The sequence below is a fragment of the Abrus precatorius genome, unplaced genomic scaffold (genome assembly GCF_003935025.1).
Source record: "Abrus precatorius isolate BTA unplaced genomic scaffold, Abrus_2018 Scaffold9, whole genome shotgun sequence".
Taxonomy (NCBI): Eukaryota; Viridiplantae; Streptophyta; class Magnoliopsida; order Fabales; family Fabaceae; genus Abrus; species Abrus precatorius.
In genome coordinates, this window is record NW_020874439.1 from 1,282,437 (window position 1) to 1,303,706 (window position 21,270).

The following is a 21,270-nucleotide window of genomic DNA, read 5'->3' on the forward strand; positions in this document are numbered from 1 at the left end:
AGTATTAGTATGAATGATTAGTAATCATCAGGAAATCGGATTTAGATCTAAATAGAAAAATAACATAAAGGATTGAATGAGAACACCCATACGTCCTAGGTTTCTCTCTGATAAGTGTAACCAAGACGTGCTCTGTGTTTCTTGCTCTTAGTTTTTACAATTGATTTTATAAATTCTCGTCCTGATTAGTCTCGCATATTTGAAGCTCAAACAATTAAATTAGGAAAACTCTTAGTAGTTGATAAACAATCCTTGTGAGACGATATTTTGGAAACTTAGTTGAAAACCCTTTATTACTTCTCGATGGGTACACTTGCCCTCCGAACATATATGTTTCACCTTCATACTTCTTTCTGCCTCAGCAGAAAATAGTATCATAAAGGCCTTAACATTGATCATGTTCCTTTAGTCACCCTCACATAAGAGCGTAGGACTTCTTGGCACACTATCACCCAAAATTAGCGTTTTCTCTTTACAATTAAGGAGGACATGATTGGACGACAACCAATCCATTCCTAATACAATGTCAAGCTGAGAAAGAGGTAGGCAAACCAAATCTACCTAGAAAGTTCTACCATGAATTATCACAAAATAACCCAAACATACATGGGAAGTCACTACAGGTTGATTTGTGGATTTGTGGAAGTAGATACTACTATAGTGCATAGCAGAGAAGAAACAGATAATTCCAGACAGTGCACATAATCCAAAGAGATAAAAGAATGAGTAGCACCAGAGTCGAAAAAAACATCAATGAGTTTATCTTTTAGGATGCATTTACCTCGAATGAAGTCATCCGACTTTGTTACTTCAAAGCCAGTCATGGCAAACACCTTTCCTTGCATATTAGACTTCGATCCACCACTTCTCTTAGATACTAGTTTATTGCTCCCACTAACACTTCGTTCACTTGAGGTGCAAACCAGCAAGCACTAGTCTGATGCCCCATCTTCCTGCAATGACCACATACGGCAGTTGGCTGTGGACAGTTTCAGATCATATAAGGTCCTCCACATCGAAAACACTTCAATGGCTCCCGAGAAATGTTGGAGTTGTAACTACTACCTTTGCGAGGTGCAATCCCACTCACTCAAGATTGAGCTGGGCCAGAGTAAGGTCTTCTATGAAATCTCGAAGGTCTTTTGTCTTGCGTCACCGGTCCTCCAACTCGACTATCCACCACTTTCCTTTCGATTTGGCTTCATAGACTCTACATTTGCTCACCAATGTAGGAAGGTCCGTCACTTGGAACACACTCACTGCAGTGCAGATGTCAGCTCTCAGCCCATCTCAAATTGGGCACACAAATCTTCTTCACCTCTATCATGCTGAAAGTGGGGCCAATATTTCATCAGCTCATGAAATTTGGCTGCATATTCTCACACTAATATGTCCCCTTGTTTAAGCTCCAAAAGTTCCTTCTCCTTATGCTTCTGCAAGTCTCTGAGAAAATAGTTTCCCAGGAAACAAGCCTTGGACACTTCCCAAGCAATGTGACCCTATTCCTGAGACAAGGTTTGACTAGCGAACCTCCACCAGTCCTTAACTTCTCCATTCAGTAAGTAGGTGGCATAAGCCACCTTATGCTCTTCACGGCAGCCTATAGCATTAAATATCTTCTCTATGTTAGCGATCCATCTTTGAGCTCCTTCTGGATCAAATTTTCCCTCGAACTTTGGAGGGTTATGTTTTGTAAAAGATGACAATCCTTGGTACTATTGATAAACTTTTTGACAAGTGCACTAAATCGTTGAAGTAAATAAAAGATTATCTATCGTCCATAAGGATTAATGTTAAGTACCAAACCACAAGAATGACACTAGTTGGTTCACCAGAAATAGGATATAAACAGAACAAAATTTAACTAAGTGCGGAAGTGTAAACAAAATGAAATTAAAAGTGCTGGAATTTAATTTTATAAATAAACATAACTAAAAAACTAAAACTGGGAATAAAAATCAAAATAATTGCAGAATTTAAATGTCTTAATTACTGGAAATGGGTCTAAGAATAATTAAAAGGCAAGTTAAGTTTAGAATCCCTTATCCCTTTCCCCTTGCATACAAATAAATTTATAACTCAAAATACAACTTCATCTAATGGTCAGATTTTTTAAAGTACCTAACCCCAATTCCTTGGTAATTGATTCTAAAATAAAATTAGCGTCCTAATTCCTTAGATACAACTAAAGACATTCAACATTAAAAATTAAATCCATTGACCACATCATCACAAATTTCTATTCCTATATAATTTATAATGAGCAAATTAATCACAGTCCAAGAAAGCTTACTACTTTCCAGTAATAAACTCCTTTTCATCAACCTCATTCACGTAAAACAAGGAAGCATTAAGTTCAAAATCAAGATGTTAGATTAAAGCATGTATCTTGAGCTATATCCAGTGTTAGTTCATTGCAAAGGGCAAAGGTATAAGTTAATCTTCACTCAACCCAAAGATATATAGCTAGACATAATGTAAGGAGATAATATAAAACTAAAATATATTTCAAATACTGAATTCATGTTCACAAAAGAGCTTACAACAACTAGATAAAATGAGAAAGTTACTGTTTCATTACATAAACCAGAGAAAATGAGATGAAATCCAAATTCCCATAAGAATCCCCTAGCAAAAATATAAAGATAATACCCTAGCTACCATATTCTACGTAAACTGTATGTAAAAACCTAGGTTCTGCGCTCTGGAATCATAAAAGATAGAAAAGTAAAATATGCTTCTTTTAAGAATTTTTGCACTTTTATATGCTCAGTCAGCATCGTGTCCCCACAATCAAAAATTCGTGTCCCCGCAATTGAGTCATGCAGCACTTAACTTCTACTTTTTAGTCCATTTGCCAATTTTCTTCTTCTAATTCCTTCAAAATTCAAATGCCAGCAATCAAAATATGCATGATTTCTCAATTTTCAAACAATACAACATTCCATTGAAATTTTCAATTAATTGCATTAATTTATAATTTAAATTCAATGAAATATGCCAAAAACCTTTAATTTTCTAGATGAGTTAATGACTAATCAACTCTGCTGACTCAGCATCCTGATTATGTACTAGAGTTTCTAGTACTTGAGTCATATAGTTCAGAATTTCATTTGTAGCTCTCGTGTGTCTACCTCTACCAGTCATTATTCTATTTTGAAAGAGATTAATCAACTTGTTAGCAACTATTATCCGTGCCAATGCGCATAAATAATTAACGCAAATAAGTCATGCACATTCCTATTTAGAGAACCAAACAAGCTATTCTACCACTCAATTAACCCATATTCTTGTTAAGCAAGAATATAAAAGCACACAACACAGACAAACTAGTCCCATACCCCAGTCCAGTTTGGAAAAACTACTCTGATACCAAATTGTAACATCTTTATTTATTTTTATTTTTTATTCAACTTAATAAGAATATAATTTTCAAAATACAATGAAAAATTAGTTTAATTTATTACCAGGTGAATATAACAGTGAAATCATAACATATTTCGTGATTTTGCTCAAATGTATAAGAACTTTGAATAACCAAACAATAATAATTAAACGAATTTTAAGAGGAAACATTAAAATGTCATGAACATATATTGAGCTCATAATATATAAGATGTTAATATTTACAAAATATCCATTAAAATATAATAAAATACATTAGGACTCTTTTCTAATATTTACAAAATACAAAACATAATAAGTCCTAATGAGCAGCCTACCCATCACGTGACCAAAGAGACATTAGTCATCTTTGTGCCATCCCTCTATCATCGCTATATCGTCAAAGTCAAGATCATCATCCGATCTGAGATAGAAGTCACTAAGGTCTGCAGTAACTTGGGTACTCGTAATCTGCTCAAACATCCATCCAGATGATCTTTTAAGATGATCATAGTCATGGTACGTGAACAGGTAGGTCAAAGCTGCTGGGATCCTCATGGTACCAAGAATGATATATACACAAAGTGTATGATTGATTCTACTTATGGGGAAATCAAAGGGAATACTATAAGCTAATTCCATTTCCATCATAACAATGTCACTAGGTACATCATTACATATACAGTAATCATAAAGAAACAAAGTCGCTGATACTTATTAAATACATAATTTAGTCTATTAATTACAAAACTATCTACTAATCTAATTCTCTCGATGGGTGTTGTCATCTTGGTTCCCTAAAATGTTTACATAAGGACGAGTCTCTATTTTTCTTACTAAGCACACATTCACAAATAATTCAATGATATAGATAAAGATGTAAGCATCATATAATAAAATCATCTAATTCATTCAACTTAGATCTATTTTTACTAACACTTTCGGTTCTCACTTTCACTCCCCTGGAATCCCTTGAGATCTTCCTTAGCATAGATAGTTGTTGGATAGTCGTAGTTACACAGATACAACGTGTGCCGACTCGGCCCTTTTTAGTAAAAGCATGGTAAGGAGTATTAGTCAAGAAATGAGTGTGAGGCATGTGGTGCTCCTACTCTCATTTGTCTTACGTAATTTAAAAGGAGCATCCACCACCCTCATTTTCCCAAGACTTCTCAGTCTTCTCTATCTTCCACACTCCCAGTGTACCTCTGATCTATTCACACTCGTCCTTATCACATTCCTTTCTTATTTTCCTTCTCTTTCCATGTTTCTATTTCATCTCTCTATATTTTACTCTAGTTCATCATTACATCATACATCATTCAATAATTGCCGAAAGTTAGTTCCCTCAGACTCAGTCCACCATATACATGCATATAATCAAAATAAAGATCACACCCATCATCAATCACCACAAAACAAGCTTCGAACACATCAAAACATATTCCAAATATAACCAAAACATATTATCATCCAGCACATACTCAAATCAAACATTTTCATAAATAAAAACACAACAGTTCTTAGAGTTCTCCTTACCGTAGAATACTAGTTTTGGTGATGAGAAAGCAAGAGAAGATGGTTCACAGACCAAGGTAGGTTCTACACCTTATAGAAAAGAGGTTCTTTAAGAAAAGAGGAAACAAAGAAGATAGAAAAGATTTGAGCTCTAAGATACTTAGTATACGACATAAAGCCCACAGTCATGCATAATACACGGCACTATGCCCTCATTCATTTTACCGTACACGGTACAAAGCCTATATTCATTCATATTACATGGTCCTTGGGCCCACACTTGTTCATAATATTCATTCAAATGTACGGCACAAGTGCCCACATGCATTTACAACATAATTCATTTCAACCACACACACAACATTCACCATTGTACAAGGCCCTCGGCCTACACCTATTCACATTACACGACACACACATTGCCCTTATTTAATCACACAATATTTTCAACATAGTTCACATTTACATTCCTCATTCATCAAGTATTAGCATACTCACACCACATAATCACCCATCATGGGTGATGATGCGAGATTTTGCTACTCGTTATGCACAAAGATTGTCGTTAATCTTCATCAAATATGCAAAGAAATGTATGCAATACTAGGGTGTTGTCCTAGGTTGTCTCCAAGGAATTTTTGGTTGGGAACATACATCGAACAAGTGTAAACATATATTTTAAAGCAAGTAAATTGGGGGGAGGTATGTCAATTTCCAGATTTTAATCAAGAGCAAAATGTAAACTAGTAAAATTCAATCAATTAAGAAGAGTAATCCCTAGTCAATCAATGAGTTATATCACTATTCTTCCAAATGATGCAATAATCCCCTATTTTTCCCTTGAATTAAGTTAATCTAACAAGCGAAAATTAACTTTAGCATCCCAATTAAAATTAAGCATCTTAATGGGCTCCAATCTCTATCCCTAAGATTAAGCAATCTCAAAGATTAATCAAAATTAAGCAATTTTGGATTAGAATTTCGTTTGGGTAATTTAGGGTTCATCAAGCAATGTTCCCTTCATGCAAATTCCATTTCATTCAAAGATTAGGGTTAATAAATTCAAGGAAAGAAAGAGTAATATTGCCATTAAACCCAAGAATTCAAGATTCATGTGTATTGACTAGGAATTACAAGGAAGTTTAGCCCTCCATGTGGATGAGCTTCACAAATGAAAGAAGGAAATGTAGAAACGTAAGCAACATCAATGTAAAATCAATGAGAATCAAAAGGGAAATTGGAAATTAAAAACCTATAATGGACTGTTGTTAACAATCTACACTAGCAAGTGCACTAGTGTAGATTGCAGCAAGTGATGAGTAAATTTAAGATCCAAATATCGTCTCCACAGGGAATTTAGATTCAAGTATCACTTCATAGAATTATAACCATTTAAGCTTTTTCGAAATTGTAAGGAGAGTGGTAACATCTAATAACAGCAAACTGGAACAATTAAAAGTAAAATGAACTTGCAGAAAACAAAACAATGAACACACAATTATGTGATAACAGAGGGAGAAACCATAGCTAGGGAATTGCTTCACCAAAACTCCAATGTTTAATCAATAAAGTCTGAATTAACAAGCAATTGGAAAGAATGACAATCAGTTTCACTTTATACTATTCAGAGGTTACTTCCTTAACTCAGTGAACCTAACATTCAATTAAACCATTCTAATTTCCTTAGATCTAATTCAATTCAATGTTGCTTTAAGTGTAAGAAACCAAAAGATTGCAAGATCAAAGTTCCTTATCCCTAAGAAAACTAAAATCTCGGTGATTGGTTCAGATCTGAAGAACAAATTCAATTTCCATTGACAAAGGTTCCTCTGAATTTAGTTAATCAAATTTTCATTCAATTCACACGTGAAGTTCAGAATCAATCACTCAATCTATTCCAAAACTTGAAATCCAGATCCAAATCAATTCAACATGTTCATTTCAGATCTACAATCCCTAACTATGAACGAATTACACAGCCATGGCAGCAGAAGAAGAAAAAGAAAGAGAAGAAGAGAAGAAGAAACTCAGAAACGCCATGGAAGCTTGCTCCACTCCAATTCCTCTTCGTGAAGCTCCAAGATCTGAATCCCCACTCCTCTCTCTCACTTCCTCTAACCAGAAACTAACTAAAAAAACTGAAAATGAACAGAATCCCTTTTTTTCCGGATCTATTCTGGTATTTATAAAATTTCCCAAATTTTCACGTTATCACTTTTATGAGAAATAGTAGTTACGCAGAGAGTTTTTGGTTGCGCGTTAACACTTTTCCCAGAAATAATGGCCACGCGCATTTTTCTGATATTGAGAGCTCTCTGGAACTATCACTCTTGATGATAAAAGTGACAACGCAGAGACAAGGTAGTTGCGCGTTATCACTTTTTCTGATAAAAGTGACTACGCGCAGCTCGCCAAGTTGAAGACTCTCTGGAATGATCACTTTTGATGACAATAGTGGTTACGCAGAGCTTTCCTGATATTTTGCCTCTCTGGAACTATCACTTTTAATGATAAAAGTGGTAACGCCCAGGCTTCACTTCTTCTTTGAGCTCTGAAGTGATCACTTTCACTGACAATAGTGATCACGCCCAGTCTGCAATTTCTTATTCTTGAGTTTTTGGAGTCCAGACTTGCTTCTTTCCTCTTCCTTGTCATCAAACTTCCATGAATATGATCCTTGCTCAATTTATTCCTACAAAAACAAGATTAAAAACTTAATTCCTAAGCAAAAATTTCACAATTGCTAAAATAACTACATATGTAAACAAAATTCAATTCCTTCTCTTTTTCTAAGTTTTTCTGCTTTCTTTATACATTTTTCTTATCATTTGTGTTAGAATTATGCTAAAATATCAGTCAAAATATGGATTCATCATGGACCCCTGGCTGTCACCCAAAGATCCTAGGCTCTACAAAATGCTCCAAAAGTGGCAAAAGAATCTAAGGAAATGTAAAAAGCTTCGTACCCTAATTTCTCAAATTCTATTTATAGTACAGAAATTTTTGCCCAAAGTGACAACTATGGTTTCATAGTGATAACGCGCAGCGTTCCAAAGTGATTACGCACATTCCATAGTGATAACGCGCAAGATCTGTGATTTTGGCCTCTCTGGAGTTATCACTTTGGCTTCATAGTGATAACGCGCAACGCCCCCAAAGTGATTACTCTCGCTCCATAGTGTTTACGCGCAGGTCCTGTGTTTTTGCCCTCTCTGGAGTTGTCACTTTGGCATCAGAGTGATAACTTTGGCTGCTCCAGAGTGTCTACTATGATTCCATAGTAGCTACGCGCAGGATCTTGTACTTTTTGACCTTTCTGGAGTTGTCACTATGGGTTCATAGTGATCACTCTGGTCTACCTTTCTGGAACAAGCTTGCTGTAGTGTTCACTATGGACTCCAAAGTGATCACTTTCACCTCAAACTTTCTAAAATGCTAAAAATCCATGGAAAAAGTCTAGAAACTCCTGCACAATTATTCAAATGATCAAAATTACAAACTATATTTATGTAAATCAATGTAAATTAACCTAAAATTAAGAAATCTGTTATAAATTGACCAAAATGATATTTTTATGTTATTTACAACCCTAAGTTTACTTTTTTCAATTAAGAAACATTAAAATAACAAGTAAAAATCCAATAAAATGTGGATTCATCAATGGGTTTCCATATGCTATCATACCTCACAACACACAGCAAATTCCATCAAATGCATATTTCCTACCCTTTATCTCAACCACATTGCAATATTCATCAAAATATACTACAATAAAACCAAAAAGGATAGGGTAGAGTCCCCCTTATCTTGGATTGAAGACCCACACTCGAATTCAACCACAGAAGTGCTCTCTACACGGATTTTGACCTAAATACATGGGAGAAATCCATGAGAATCCAAGGAAACCGAGAAACAGAGAAAGGGGGTGAAAAATGAAAACCCTAACCATTAAAACTCACCTTCAAGCGTTCCCAACATAAATTCAACCTTCAGTCAAGCTTCCGAACGGCTTTGGAGACAATTTAATTGGTGGGATAGGGTTTTGGGTCAAGAGAATTGAAGAAATTTTGAATGGAGGGTGAGAAATAACCTTTCTCGAACCTTAACCCCTTTAAATCCTCTCTAGTCATGTCACTCTCACTACAGCAAAAATCTCAGACGAAATTGCACCCTGGCTTCTGCAAATCTCGCTACAGCGAGACTGCACCCAGAAATGTACCCTAAATTGTGGCTTTGTCGCTACAACGAGACATTCTCGCTACAGCGACAAGGCGATAGTTTCACGCCTTTTTTCCAAGGACCTCTCGCTACAGCGAGAGCACCTTGCACCAGGCACTCAGCCTATTTTCCAAATCCAGCCACATACATACATACATATATATATATATATATATATATATATATATATATATATATATATCCCTATTCATACATATCATCGTTCAATTAGTCATCACGCACTCAAGTGCAAATTTACATATACATATATGTACATATATATATATCAATAATCAATATTACAAAATTCAGAGCGTTACACTAAGGCTTTTATCTGTGATATGGAAAAAGAGAATTCAGAGAAAATCTCGCTAGAGTAACAACATCTCGCTTGAGCGACAGGTCTATCACCTGAGTGAGATATGTGGACAATGGTTTTTCTAACATTTTCTGATATGCTCGCTTCAGCAAGCTCCATCTCGCCTGAGCGAGATCACTCTCGCTTGGTGATAACCACGTCGCAATGGTATCAAACAAGCTAGATTTTCTCAAAAATTGTGCAATACAAGAAGCAAACCTAGGTCATCTCTCAAGGACATAAAATGCATTTTATTTTTAGTTCCATCATGCAATTTCAAATTAGATTGGGGGAGGATTTGTTTTGAATTTAAACGACAAAATAACAAAAATGAAAATTAAGGATTATGAAATTCAACCAATTCAATATCTCAATCCCTACAATGCAATTCTCTTCGTTCACACAAATATAATCCCAACGAATTTCCAATCACACTAATTCAATGCGCATCAACAACCCTAAAATCTAAATCTAGATTATGAATTCCATCAAAACAAGAACCGCAATCGCAAACCCAATGCTTTAACAAAATTTAGAACAATTGATTGATTAAATTAGGTGAATCCAATTAATTCAAATCTGAAATTAACCTATTCTTTCTATTTAGGATGCAACGAAAATTTCATATCATGAAAAACGTAATTAACCTAATTAGAAAAAAGGAAGGAAAGGAGGAATTCGATAAAACCTATTTTGAAACTCAAATGCAATGTAGTTTTTGAAACCTTGAACCGGTTGATGAATTAGCCTTGCTTCATAATCATGTTGCTCGACCAATTAGAGAAGGGGATGAAGTTTCCGAAAATAAAAGAGAGGGAGAAGAGAGGAATCCTTACGAAAGCTTTTATTTAAAATTCTGAAAATTAAGGCAAAAAAGAGGGAAGAAGATCCCCACGCGAAATCATAAACCCTATTTAAAGACAAAATAATTGGGCTTAATTAAGGCCCAGCTTCCTAACGAGGTTCCTAAAACCCTAATTAAGTAATGTCAACAATAAAACCAAATTCTGAAAAATTCATTGCAGGACCGCAACATTGTGACGCCGTTTTGGGCCTGAAGATGTTCGAACTGGGCTTTTCTCGCAACAGAGAAGTTGTAGATCTCTCTCTTATCTTTCCAGGGACACCAATTTTGTCCAATTCTGAGTAGTGTAGCTCCAGATATGGTCTTTTCAAGAAACTGTGTCAAAACAAGAATTTATGGCGGGAATTAAGAAAGATTTAAATTTAAATCCTAAATGATTTACCAACACAAATCTAAACTAACACATCAAAATAATATACTAAAAAGACTCAATTAAATCGAAAACATAGAGAGAAAGATGTATTAAAATATGACTATCACTTGGACGAGGTGACGATTGAGCTAATTCTATCCTATCTCATTTGAACGAGATTCCCTGCAACAAGCTCCTCTAATACTCTTCAAAATACACTTCTAACACATCTTAATATCATTTAATATCAAACTAAACACAATTTCTAAATAAAGGAAAAGAGGGTGTTACACTGGGCGAGCTGCTCCCAGCCTAAACGAGATCTCTTCTCGTCTGGGCGAGAGGACAGTTGAGATAACTTTATCTTATCTTACTTGAGTAAGAGAGATTCAAAACGTTCCCTTTTAGAAAATCCTACCTCGCTTGAGCGAGATACCTTTTATTCAAATTCTTATTTTTTCTATCCAAGAGCAACAAAATTTAAGGTGTTACACTAATAGCCTTTTTTGGTACTTTAAAGATCGGAGAGAGTTTTAGAAGATTATAAATTTAATTATAATGAGAAAATTTTTATTTTATTTTTTGGAAGAGCTTTGCTCTTTCCTTTAAAATTTTATATTTAGAAAAAAAAAAGTATTTTTGTGTATTTTATTGTATCTAAGAAAAGATCAAACAAATAATAAAAACAAGGGCGTGGAAAAAGTGTTAAAACACCGTACAAGGAGGAAAAACACAATAAAAAAATGAGGAAATATAAAAAATATTATTTAATAATTTTCTTAAGATTTATTATTGCATTTATAGAAAAAAAACCAAATGAGAGTGAAAGTACATACCAAAACAATAACAAAGATACAACCAAAAGAAAGTTTATTATTGCATTTTTGTTAGGTAGTCTTCCTCCTTTTCTAACAATTTGCTCAACTTTTTTCATCTTTAAATTGTATTGTTTTTCTTTTTCACTCTTTTTATTGGTGTTTTTTTTAGAATACGTATACTAAGAATGATATACTTTTCTTAAAATTTCTCCTTTATTTTTGACTTTCTCGTCTCCTTCTTCCTTTATCATTTCTCTCTCTTCTCTCTTTTCAAAGGATACTTCTTTCTTATTTATAATTCTTCTTAATTATTATTTAATATTAATTTTTATTTGATTTAAATAAAACCTCCATCATCTCCTCATCCCTTGTTTTTCTATAACCACCGATTTGTCCTTTTCCAGCATCATATCTACTCTCTTAGAAAATCTATCCATTATCTTTGATTATTTTAAAATTTTTCAAATAAGTTTTTATCCATTAACTTACTCATGTGAAATCTCGAAACATCTATCTCATTTTAGATTTTTTTTAAAATTTAAAATTTAAAAATTAAGTTTTGAATTTTTTTTAAATAGGTTTTGAATTTGTATTTTATATTATTTTCGTAGCGTGGTATTCGTGTCTTGTGTTATATCCATTTAGATTTTAGGAGTTTTTAAAATATGAAGAGAAGAGTTTCAAAGACTTTCTAAACCTTATTATGTTTTAAAGGTTTTTTAAACTAAGTTTTTGTTAAGCCTCATTTGCTTTGCCTCATAAACTCTTCTATTCTAATTTTGTTATTACATGTGCCTTTGTATTTGGATTATCGATTATATTTGTATAATGTTTTTTTTTTTAACAACCTCGCGAGCTAAACAAAAATGAAAGACAAAAAAGACAAGAAGAAAAAAATAGTTATCTTACGATGAATGTATAACCAAACAAAAAATCAGAAATATAAAAGGGAAACGGGTGTAAGTTTGGAAAGATCAAAATCCAAATAATAATAATAATAATAATATAAGTTTAACCACAGACCGAAAAAATATTTCAATCAGGCTGTTAACAATTAATCACCATTGGATGAAATATTGGATAAATGTTACGAACATCTTATCGATGAAGTATAAAAAAATAAAAATAAAAAATTAGGGATTAATTCTACAGACTTATTAAATGGACGAGGTAACATTCTTGTTATCAGCATTCATCAAATATCATCATGACTTTAATCAGGTCTAAGATTTCCGACAAATCCAACCTCTTATTTTGTTATAAGAACATAAAGTATGTTCTTAATACTTCCTTATTATGGATTGAATATAAAGTAAAACAAAACTTAATTTGAAAAGTGAGAAAGACACGTTCTTTATATTTATTTATTACTGCAATTATTGTAACAAAGCGTACACACCGTTAAGAGAAAGTACATATGATTTTTCCTGGTTAGCGCAACCTCAAGCATCATCTTTTTCAACTTTCCTAAAAACAACGAGTAACGGATTCTTTTCCTTCAAAACCAAGGTCTTGTGGAAGCCTTGAACATGAGTCCCAACATATCCGCACTTGTCGGTGTTTATTTCACAGAAGCGAAGCTTATAGGCAAAGTCAATCTCACCTTTCTCAATTAGAAACCAACCATTCACTGTATGATCATAACCAGTGAGTTTAACAACTGGTCCGTGAGGTAGACCCTCGACAACAGTCCACTTTGATGGAGTGGGGGCACACTTAGGCACAGCAGTGAATGCCAAATCCAGAGGAAGGCCAGTATTGATATAAAGAATTTTGAAAGGGCTTGAAATTCTGATTGGTAGTCCTGGAGACAACTCATTCTCTACTACAACAGATAGAGGGCATGTTTCGTTTCCAGTTTTGGCGTATCCTATTCCCCCGCCCACTGCCCATATAACCGGTGAGATATAATATGCGCCACCATTTATGATTGGATTACCATCTGTGTCCACCACCACACCAGCAGTGGCCCAAGGTAGGTATGAGAAGAAGGCAGAAGAAAAAAGGAAGAAACCAAATATGGTAGTACCCTTCATTTCTTGGGTTACTTGTCAAAGACTCTTTTGCGTTATTCAATGGCGAGGGTGTGTGCAGAGTTGTAGATAGATGGTTGTATTTATAGACCTACGTACGGTGACTCAAACCTAATTTTGAAATAACACTGTAATTAATATAACAAATTGTTATAAAAACAATTTACATGTTTATTTTTCTTTCGTCGCTTTCATCGTATGCGCACTCATCTTATTTCATGTATATATAATTGGAATATGAATGAAATGAAGTAAGATAATTATAGTATTACAATTTCAATTGTTTAAAATAAAATATAAGAAATAAGAATTAACGAAAATATTTCATTTCATTTTATTTATGAGCGCTATTTTATTTTAATTTTTTTATATCAATAACTGATATTAAATAAAATAAAATGAGATTATTAATTCGTTATGTTTTATAAATTAAGTCATGTAGTAGCAGGACATAACGTTATATATATATATATATATATATATATATATATATATATATATATATATATTATTGTATAATATATATATATAAATTATTGTTAAAAATAGTGAAGATATTCTTATAAATAATTAAAGAATCTATAATAATTTTACTTGAATAAAATTGTTTCCAATAAAAAAAATTACCAGTATTATAGGGAAAAAAGTATTACAAATTTTATTCCACGGGTACAATTTGTGGTGGCAAATAATATTGATTGATGAATCATTGATAAAAAGCCAAAATTAGCCGTCCAAAATCTTGCAAATGTCCAAATCTCAGAGAATTTAATAAGACGTATGATAAATTGTAATTTCTATTCTTGGGTTTGGTATTGCCTGTAGTAAAAGAGAAGGGAGAAGGGATATGCTTATTAATTATTTAGATAAGTACAGTGTAGTTTTTGTGGTTATATAGAAATAGAATTATGTTTTCTAATGGTATTTTGGATGAGAAAGAAGTCCTACATTCTATTATTATGAGGTCTTGAAATAACTATCACTTGTTAAGGAAGAAACTATTTTGTTAGTTGATTGGTATTTACACCCACGAAATTGTATCCGTCTTAACTTTGTATAAATATATTTTTGTGTTCTATTCCTTTGAACTCTCTCTAATAATATTTATTTTACCTATAAAAAAAATTGTAATTTCTATCATGAAGATAACGAAACTATAAATAGACGGATCGTTGTACAGTTGTCCAACTGATAAAATTGCTTAAACAACGGTTTTATGTATATTATAGATATAGGTAGATTCAATTTACTTCCACATGAAAATAATTATACAAGTGATGGTTATAGATATTAGTTCACAAATTAATAACTACAATATTTTACTAAAAAATGTGACAGATTAGCATTAAATATTTTGTATGAGTTTTTTCATATTTTATATTTTTAATTTTTTACCTTTATTCTCAAATATTGATTAAAGTAGTTCATAAAATATTAATACTATTTTTTAAAATAAAATTAAAGGATAACTATAAATATAATTTTTAACTGATATCCTTAACAAATAAAAATATGTACGGTGGAATTAACTTGTATAACTGTTACTGGCTTGAAATGACTCTTTCTATGTTCGTATTCTAGAAGAAAAAAAATTTGTGCCATGTGAATCGCGTCCATGTGAATCGCGTGCTTCTTCAACACTCTTCAATTATAAACATGGATCTAGTTTTTAATATAATTAAAAATTTCAGGAATTAACTTGTATAACTGTTACTAGTCCATGTAACTTACTGGCTTGAGATGACTCTTTCTATGTTTGTAGGCTAGAAAAAATAAAATAAAATTGTGCCATGTGAATCACGTGCTTCAACACTTTTTAATTATAAACATGGAGGAAATTTATATCTTATATATTCTTCAGTTGTTATTATTTTTTTATTAATTAGAATTTAAGTTTTATTTTAATAAAAAATTACATTTAACAGTACCATAAATCATCAAAATAAAATTTTATTTTAAATTAATAAATAACACTAATAATATTTTAAAAAAATACACCTAATTTTTTTTTAAAATTGTACATTCGGAGACCATCGGAGCTCCTTATTTTCAACGGGTATAACAAAAGATAATTATATAGAATTAAGTAATGTTTTTTGGGGGAAACAGACATTGACATAGGGACAAGTGTTGTGTAAGCAATTAAGCCCTTAGACACTGGGAAATATATAACTTCCCATATGGCAAATTAAAGTACAACGCATGCAAATGGGAATGGTGTTCAAGAACAGTGTATCCTTTTACACGCAGACAAATTTGACGATTCAAGTTTTGCCTTCCAATCCTGCATGTTTAAAGCGCCATGGTGCCACCAAATATTTTAATAGGATATAATATTTTGTAAAAATCCAAATCTAAGAGATAAAATAAATAAGTTCTGAGATGCATGTTAAATTGCCACTCCTATAATTAAATTTTGGATGACCCTCAAATTTTGTTTTCAAATCTTGCATGTTTATAAGTGCCATGCTGCCCCCCAAATTTTTTAATTGGATAGGATATTATATACGTTTTAAAATAACTTATCATGTTTTATCATGTTTAAAATAACTTATCCTAATATTAAAATTATTTTTTTAAGATTTATATTTTATATTATTTTTTACTTAACATTGTTTACTATTATAGCCACAGCTTTTTAATTTTGTCTCATATCCGTGCTTCCATGTATTTTCTATTCACTTCTTAAAAACTCTTAGACATTACTTACTTACATTTGAGTGTTAACTTTAAGTAGAAGAGAGAAAATGAGGAAGTTTGGTCGACAACAAACCTTGTTCAAAAGTTTAAAAATTGAGGGGAGGAGTTTGGAAACTTTTGTAAACCCTCCAAACTTTTTACAAACTCATATTTTAAAGTTTCTATAAATTGAAGAGTTTTTGTTAAGTCTCATTTGTTTTTTTCTTTTTCCTCTTCTCGGTGTTATTTTTTAAACTCTTCCTTTTCATTTCACTTTAAACCTTAAGCAAAGACATAAACAAAGGTCATTTTTAAGTAAGAAAGTTATTTTTCTTCATCATACTTCTAAATTAGACTCTCAAAAAAACTTAATGCAGTAGGTGTTGATAGAATAATAGTTGTTTTTATTAGAGATAATATTAAACTTCCATAATTAATTTCTCTATATATGTTTTTATATTTATATTATTTATTATATATGTGTAATGTTTTTCTTACATCTTCATGAAAGATAATAAAAAAAATAAAAAAATTAGTCATGAGACTGCATCAACTGCCGCCAGCTCAATAAGGTGACTATCGAAAATAAATACCTATTGCCAAGAATTGATGACTTGAATGGACCAATTGAGAGGAGTCGCAATATTTTTAAAAATAGATTTGAAATTTAGATATCACTAAATCCAAGTTAAGGCAAAAGATGTCCCAAATATAGCATTCAAGTCTTGTTATGATCACTATGAGTATTTAATTGTGTCCTTCATTATGACTAATGCTCTTATTGTGTTCATGAACTACATGAATCGTGCTTTTTACCTTTACCTGGATAAATTTGTCATGGTGTTTATTGATGACATTCTAACCCAATCATGTAATCATAAGGAATGCATTGAACACTTAAGAATTGTATTAGAGACCTTACGCATGAGGCAACTCTACACTAAGCTCTATAAATGAGAATTTTAGTTAGAAAAGGTACAAATTTAGGAACATATTATATCTAAAGAATGCATAACTATTGATCACTATGATAACCACCAAAGACTATCACAAGAGTTCAAAGCTTTTTGAGACTAGCAGTAGTCGATAGGATCAGACGTCCAAGTTCTGATTCGAGCAACAATTAGAGTTTGAAGGGGTTTTATCTGAGGAAAAGATGTGAGAGTTTAGAGAGGGAGTTGAGAGAAAACGTAGAAATGAAATGTAATGAGGTTTTCATGCTGAAAATCTCTTAAATATCTTTCTTATCTCGCGCGCTCTCACTTGAGCCAAATCATCTTTGCTTGGGCGAGAAACCAGACAATGGTTCCTCAAGCTTTTTCTGATATTCTCGCTTGAGTGAGGGTTGTTCTTGCCTGAGTGAGAAAGTATCTAAAGAGTTGGCTATTTTTCTCAATGAGTCATCGCTTGAGCAACTCATCTTGCCTGGGCGAGATCTCTGCTTGCTTGAGTGAGATCACAGGTGAGAAGACAATTGGGCCAAGTCTATCCTGTCTCGCTTGAGCGAGACCTATTCTTGCTTGAGCAAGATTGTTTTAAAAATCATGTGGTTCTAGGCGTTCAATCTCGCTTGAGCGATATCCTCTACACCAAACCTCTATCAAACACTCACCAAATCAAATTAAAATACTTCCAACATTACCCACTATCAAATAATTTATCAAATAATAAAAAATGAGGGTGTTACAATTGAAGAGTGTGATTTTCAATAATGTATTTCTAAATTGTACGATTGGTCTGAATCCAAAGGTGTCCAACCTTCAGCGCATTGTATTCATTTGAATGACAATGTGTTTCTTGTTTTATAAATATATGGTTAAATGAGAATTCGGGTTGTTTGTATAAGACTGATGAAGATTGTTTGGCTATTCTTGAATGAATAAATGTACCTTATCATGTGTATGTAAATTGGGCTAAGTCTATATATGTGTGACCTTAAACACGTTTTATTTAATTGAATGATGAGAAATAGATGAAGAAAAATGTATTAGTAGTGAAAAGTAATGAAAGAAACTGTTGTGAATATTTGAGAATTGTTGAGAAATATGAATGAAAGAGAAAGGGTGATCAATACATGTGCTGTAAATACATTGATTAGTATGCTTATAATATATGTGTTGTAATACATCGACTAGTGCGATTATAATATATATGTTGTGATATATTGATTAGTGTAATTATAATACATGCATTATGACAATATTGATTGATGTGAATAGTATGATATAAGTATATGCCATTGTTAAGTTTTCATATGGATAGTTCATAGATACACGAAGTCAATTTAGAAATTTAGGAGAAATGAGAATGATAAATGTTGTTTGCTGATGTATGCACGATCGAAAATGAAAGCATTTACAGGTCTCATATTTATTTCCTTACTAAACTCTTGACTATACTTTTGTTATGAGGATTATATAATGCACACGTTGTATCCGTGTGTGGTGGCTAACCGACCATTATTTATGTTGGTGTAAATCCTTCATAACTAGAAAAGGTATGTTGGAAGTGATTTAGGGGCGCGTGAGTACCAATAATTGATGAACCATAAGAATTGAAATGAATGAAGTGGCATAGATTCAAGAATTGAATGATTGTATTTGATTAAGTGTGAAATATTGTGCATTGATGATTTTTGTTTAGTTCAAATTCTATAAATGAATTGTTCCTATCTCTGTGTATACTTTATTAAATATTACTTTCTGTGTTATTTTGATTATTTTATAAAATAGGGATTTAGTGGAGCGGATAATACTTACCTTTACAAATATTTTCAGGTAATGAAAATAAAAAAAGATTAATCCATTCTAAGATCTTACTCGTAGTAGATTGTAAGAAAAATAATTAGTCTATTAGGATGTAACTTATTTTAAGGACTATAGTAATAATATTGATTAAGTTTCTATTTATAGTTAACAATAATATGTAAATATTTTAAATATTAATCTTAAAATTTACAATATTTTGATAAACCTTGTTGTAAAAAATGATTTAAAGTACATTTATAATATTTAGTAGATAAATATTTTAATTGTAACTAACATTTAGCCATAATTTTAAAAAAATGCTAAAAAGCAATGTTATTTATGTTTTAAAGTTATCTATACATAATATGAGTTAAAGAAAATGTTAAAATTGGAAATTTTAATTTTATTATAATTATAAATTTAGATTGCAAAACTATTTTATATTATTATCAATGAGATTTGTGTATAAAGTTTTAAAATTTTAGCTAACTTTTATCGGTTTAAATTTATATAGATGTAAATCTTTTTAATCTAACTATATCTTTTATCTATTTTAATTAAATTTTATCCATATTTATATATTTAACAAAAAAAATATTTAAATTATAAAAAGGATGTTATATCTGTACTCACAAACGTTGCCCACAACTTCATCCTCCGGAGTCTATATGGAAGGACAAACCAGTTGTGAGTCGTATATTCATCCCTGTCCTTCACCTACATCCCCAATACTTGTGAGAGCCACAAATGAGGTGGGACCGTCAAGGTGGCCTCCACCACTATTTCCACCTTCCCGCTCTCCGCTTCTGATATCCGGAAGATAAGAGAGTGACGATGAAGACATGATTGACCCCTAGTTCCCAGACATTGAGGCATCCTTTTCTTCTTCCAAGGAGATAAAGACAAACTTCGTGGAGGATTACACTACCTTGGATGACCTTCCTTTTCATTAGATATGTGTGTAGTAGTATTGGAACTGCTCTTAGCCTGTTAATGGATTTAGTTTGTTTTGTTTGATGGGCGCTACGATGGAATGACTTTTGGATGTATTTTGGAGTACTATTTTATTTTCTTCTTGTACTTATCCTTTTAGTTCCTGCATTAATGAACTTTCTAATGATTGACTCCATTTTATTGCTAGACTTTATGACCATTTATACTATGATCCCCTTTGAAAAAATCAGTTGTATGAATATTACTTTGCTTGTTTGACCAGGTCTTGTTCATGAATGCTAGGGCCTTGATAGTTTATTGAAACATGGAATTAAATATAAAGGTAATCTGGCCATATGTTATGGATGTTTACTCTTATACAAGACCAAGTATAATAGAAGAAATGTATCCATTTACTTGTGCGATTATGCTATTACGTACGTTAACATGTATGTGTGTGTACTACTTGTATGTTATTAGGTCTAAGTGAAGTCTCACAATATTTGTATTCATTTGCAATATGGTTCATATATTTTTTTTATATAGCTTAAATTTCTTGTGTTAATATAAGAAAATTTATGAATTTGTGATTCGAATCAAAACTTAAAAATATAATAATTACATTTTAGGAGTTAAACTAAAATTTTTATTTAATACCTGGATGTATTTTTTAAGTAGCAATTGTAATAGCAAATAATAACAAAAGAGTAAGAAAACGTGGCAAATTAAACACGCTAAATTTGCTCTAGGTAATTGTTATTAGTATATATACCGTATTGCTTATAAATTTAGAAATTGTTTATTGATAAAATAGATTATCGCTTAAATTTTTAGGTACTGAACAAATATGAAATTATGCACTCTAGACAATGATTCATTAAAAAATAAAAATTATTTTCTTAAATTTTACTAAAAGAGATTAGATTCGAAATTACATGCATAACAAATTAAAATAACGATATATAAATTTCTTTATCATTCGCGTATTATAAATTTTCTCATAGTTTTATGATAAAATGAAATTAATAAGTATATTTCTAAAATAAAATATCAAATAGGTTATCCGATCCATAAGTTTTATCCTATTTTATATATTAACGTATTGCATTATCATACTCGAGAATTACATACATTAGGTAAACTATTTTGGTAACTAATAAAAGCCAATACATAGTGGTCATTACAATTTAATAGCATAACTTATAAGTAGCTTCTAACTTTTGGTATGTGTTAAGGAAAGAGAACGAGGTAACTCATTCAAAACTTCATAATTGTCTGTCCCTGAAAAATTATTTGACCAGGGTCTGCAGCAGAAGATGGAAGAATATATTTATTTTATTTATGAGATATTTGTCTAGAAAAAAT

The 21,270-nt window shown here is 31.8% G+C and overlaps 1 protein-coding gene across 1 annotated transcript; it reads right to left on the minus strand.

The window, feature by feature from the left end:
• Nucleotides 1–12,955: 12,955 nt before the first annotated feature.
• LOC113849487 (trypsin inhibitor B-like) lies at nt 12,956–13,591 on the minus strand. Its single transcript, XM_027479426.1, has one exon. It carries the CDS (start codon nt 13,547–13,549, stop codon nt 12,956–12,958), a length of 594 nt encoding a protein of 197 aa, XP_027335227.1. The 5' UTR covers nt 13,550–13,591.
• Nucleotides 13,592–21,270: the final 7,679 nt, after the last annotated feature.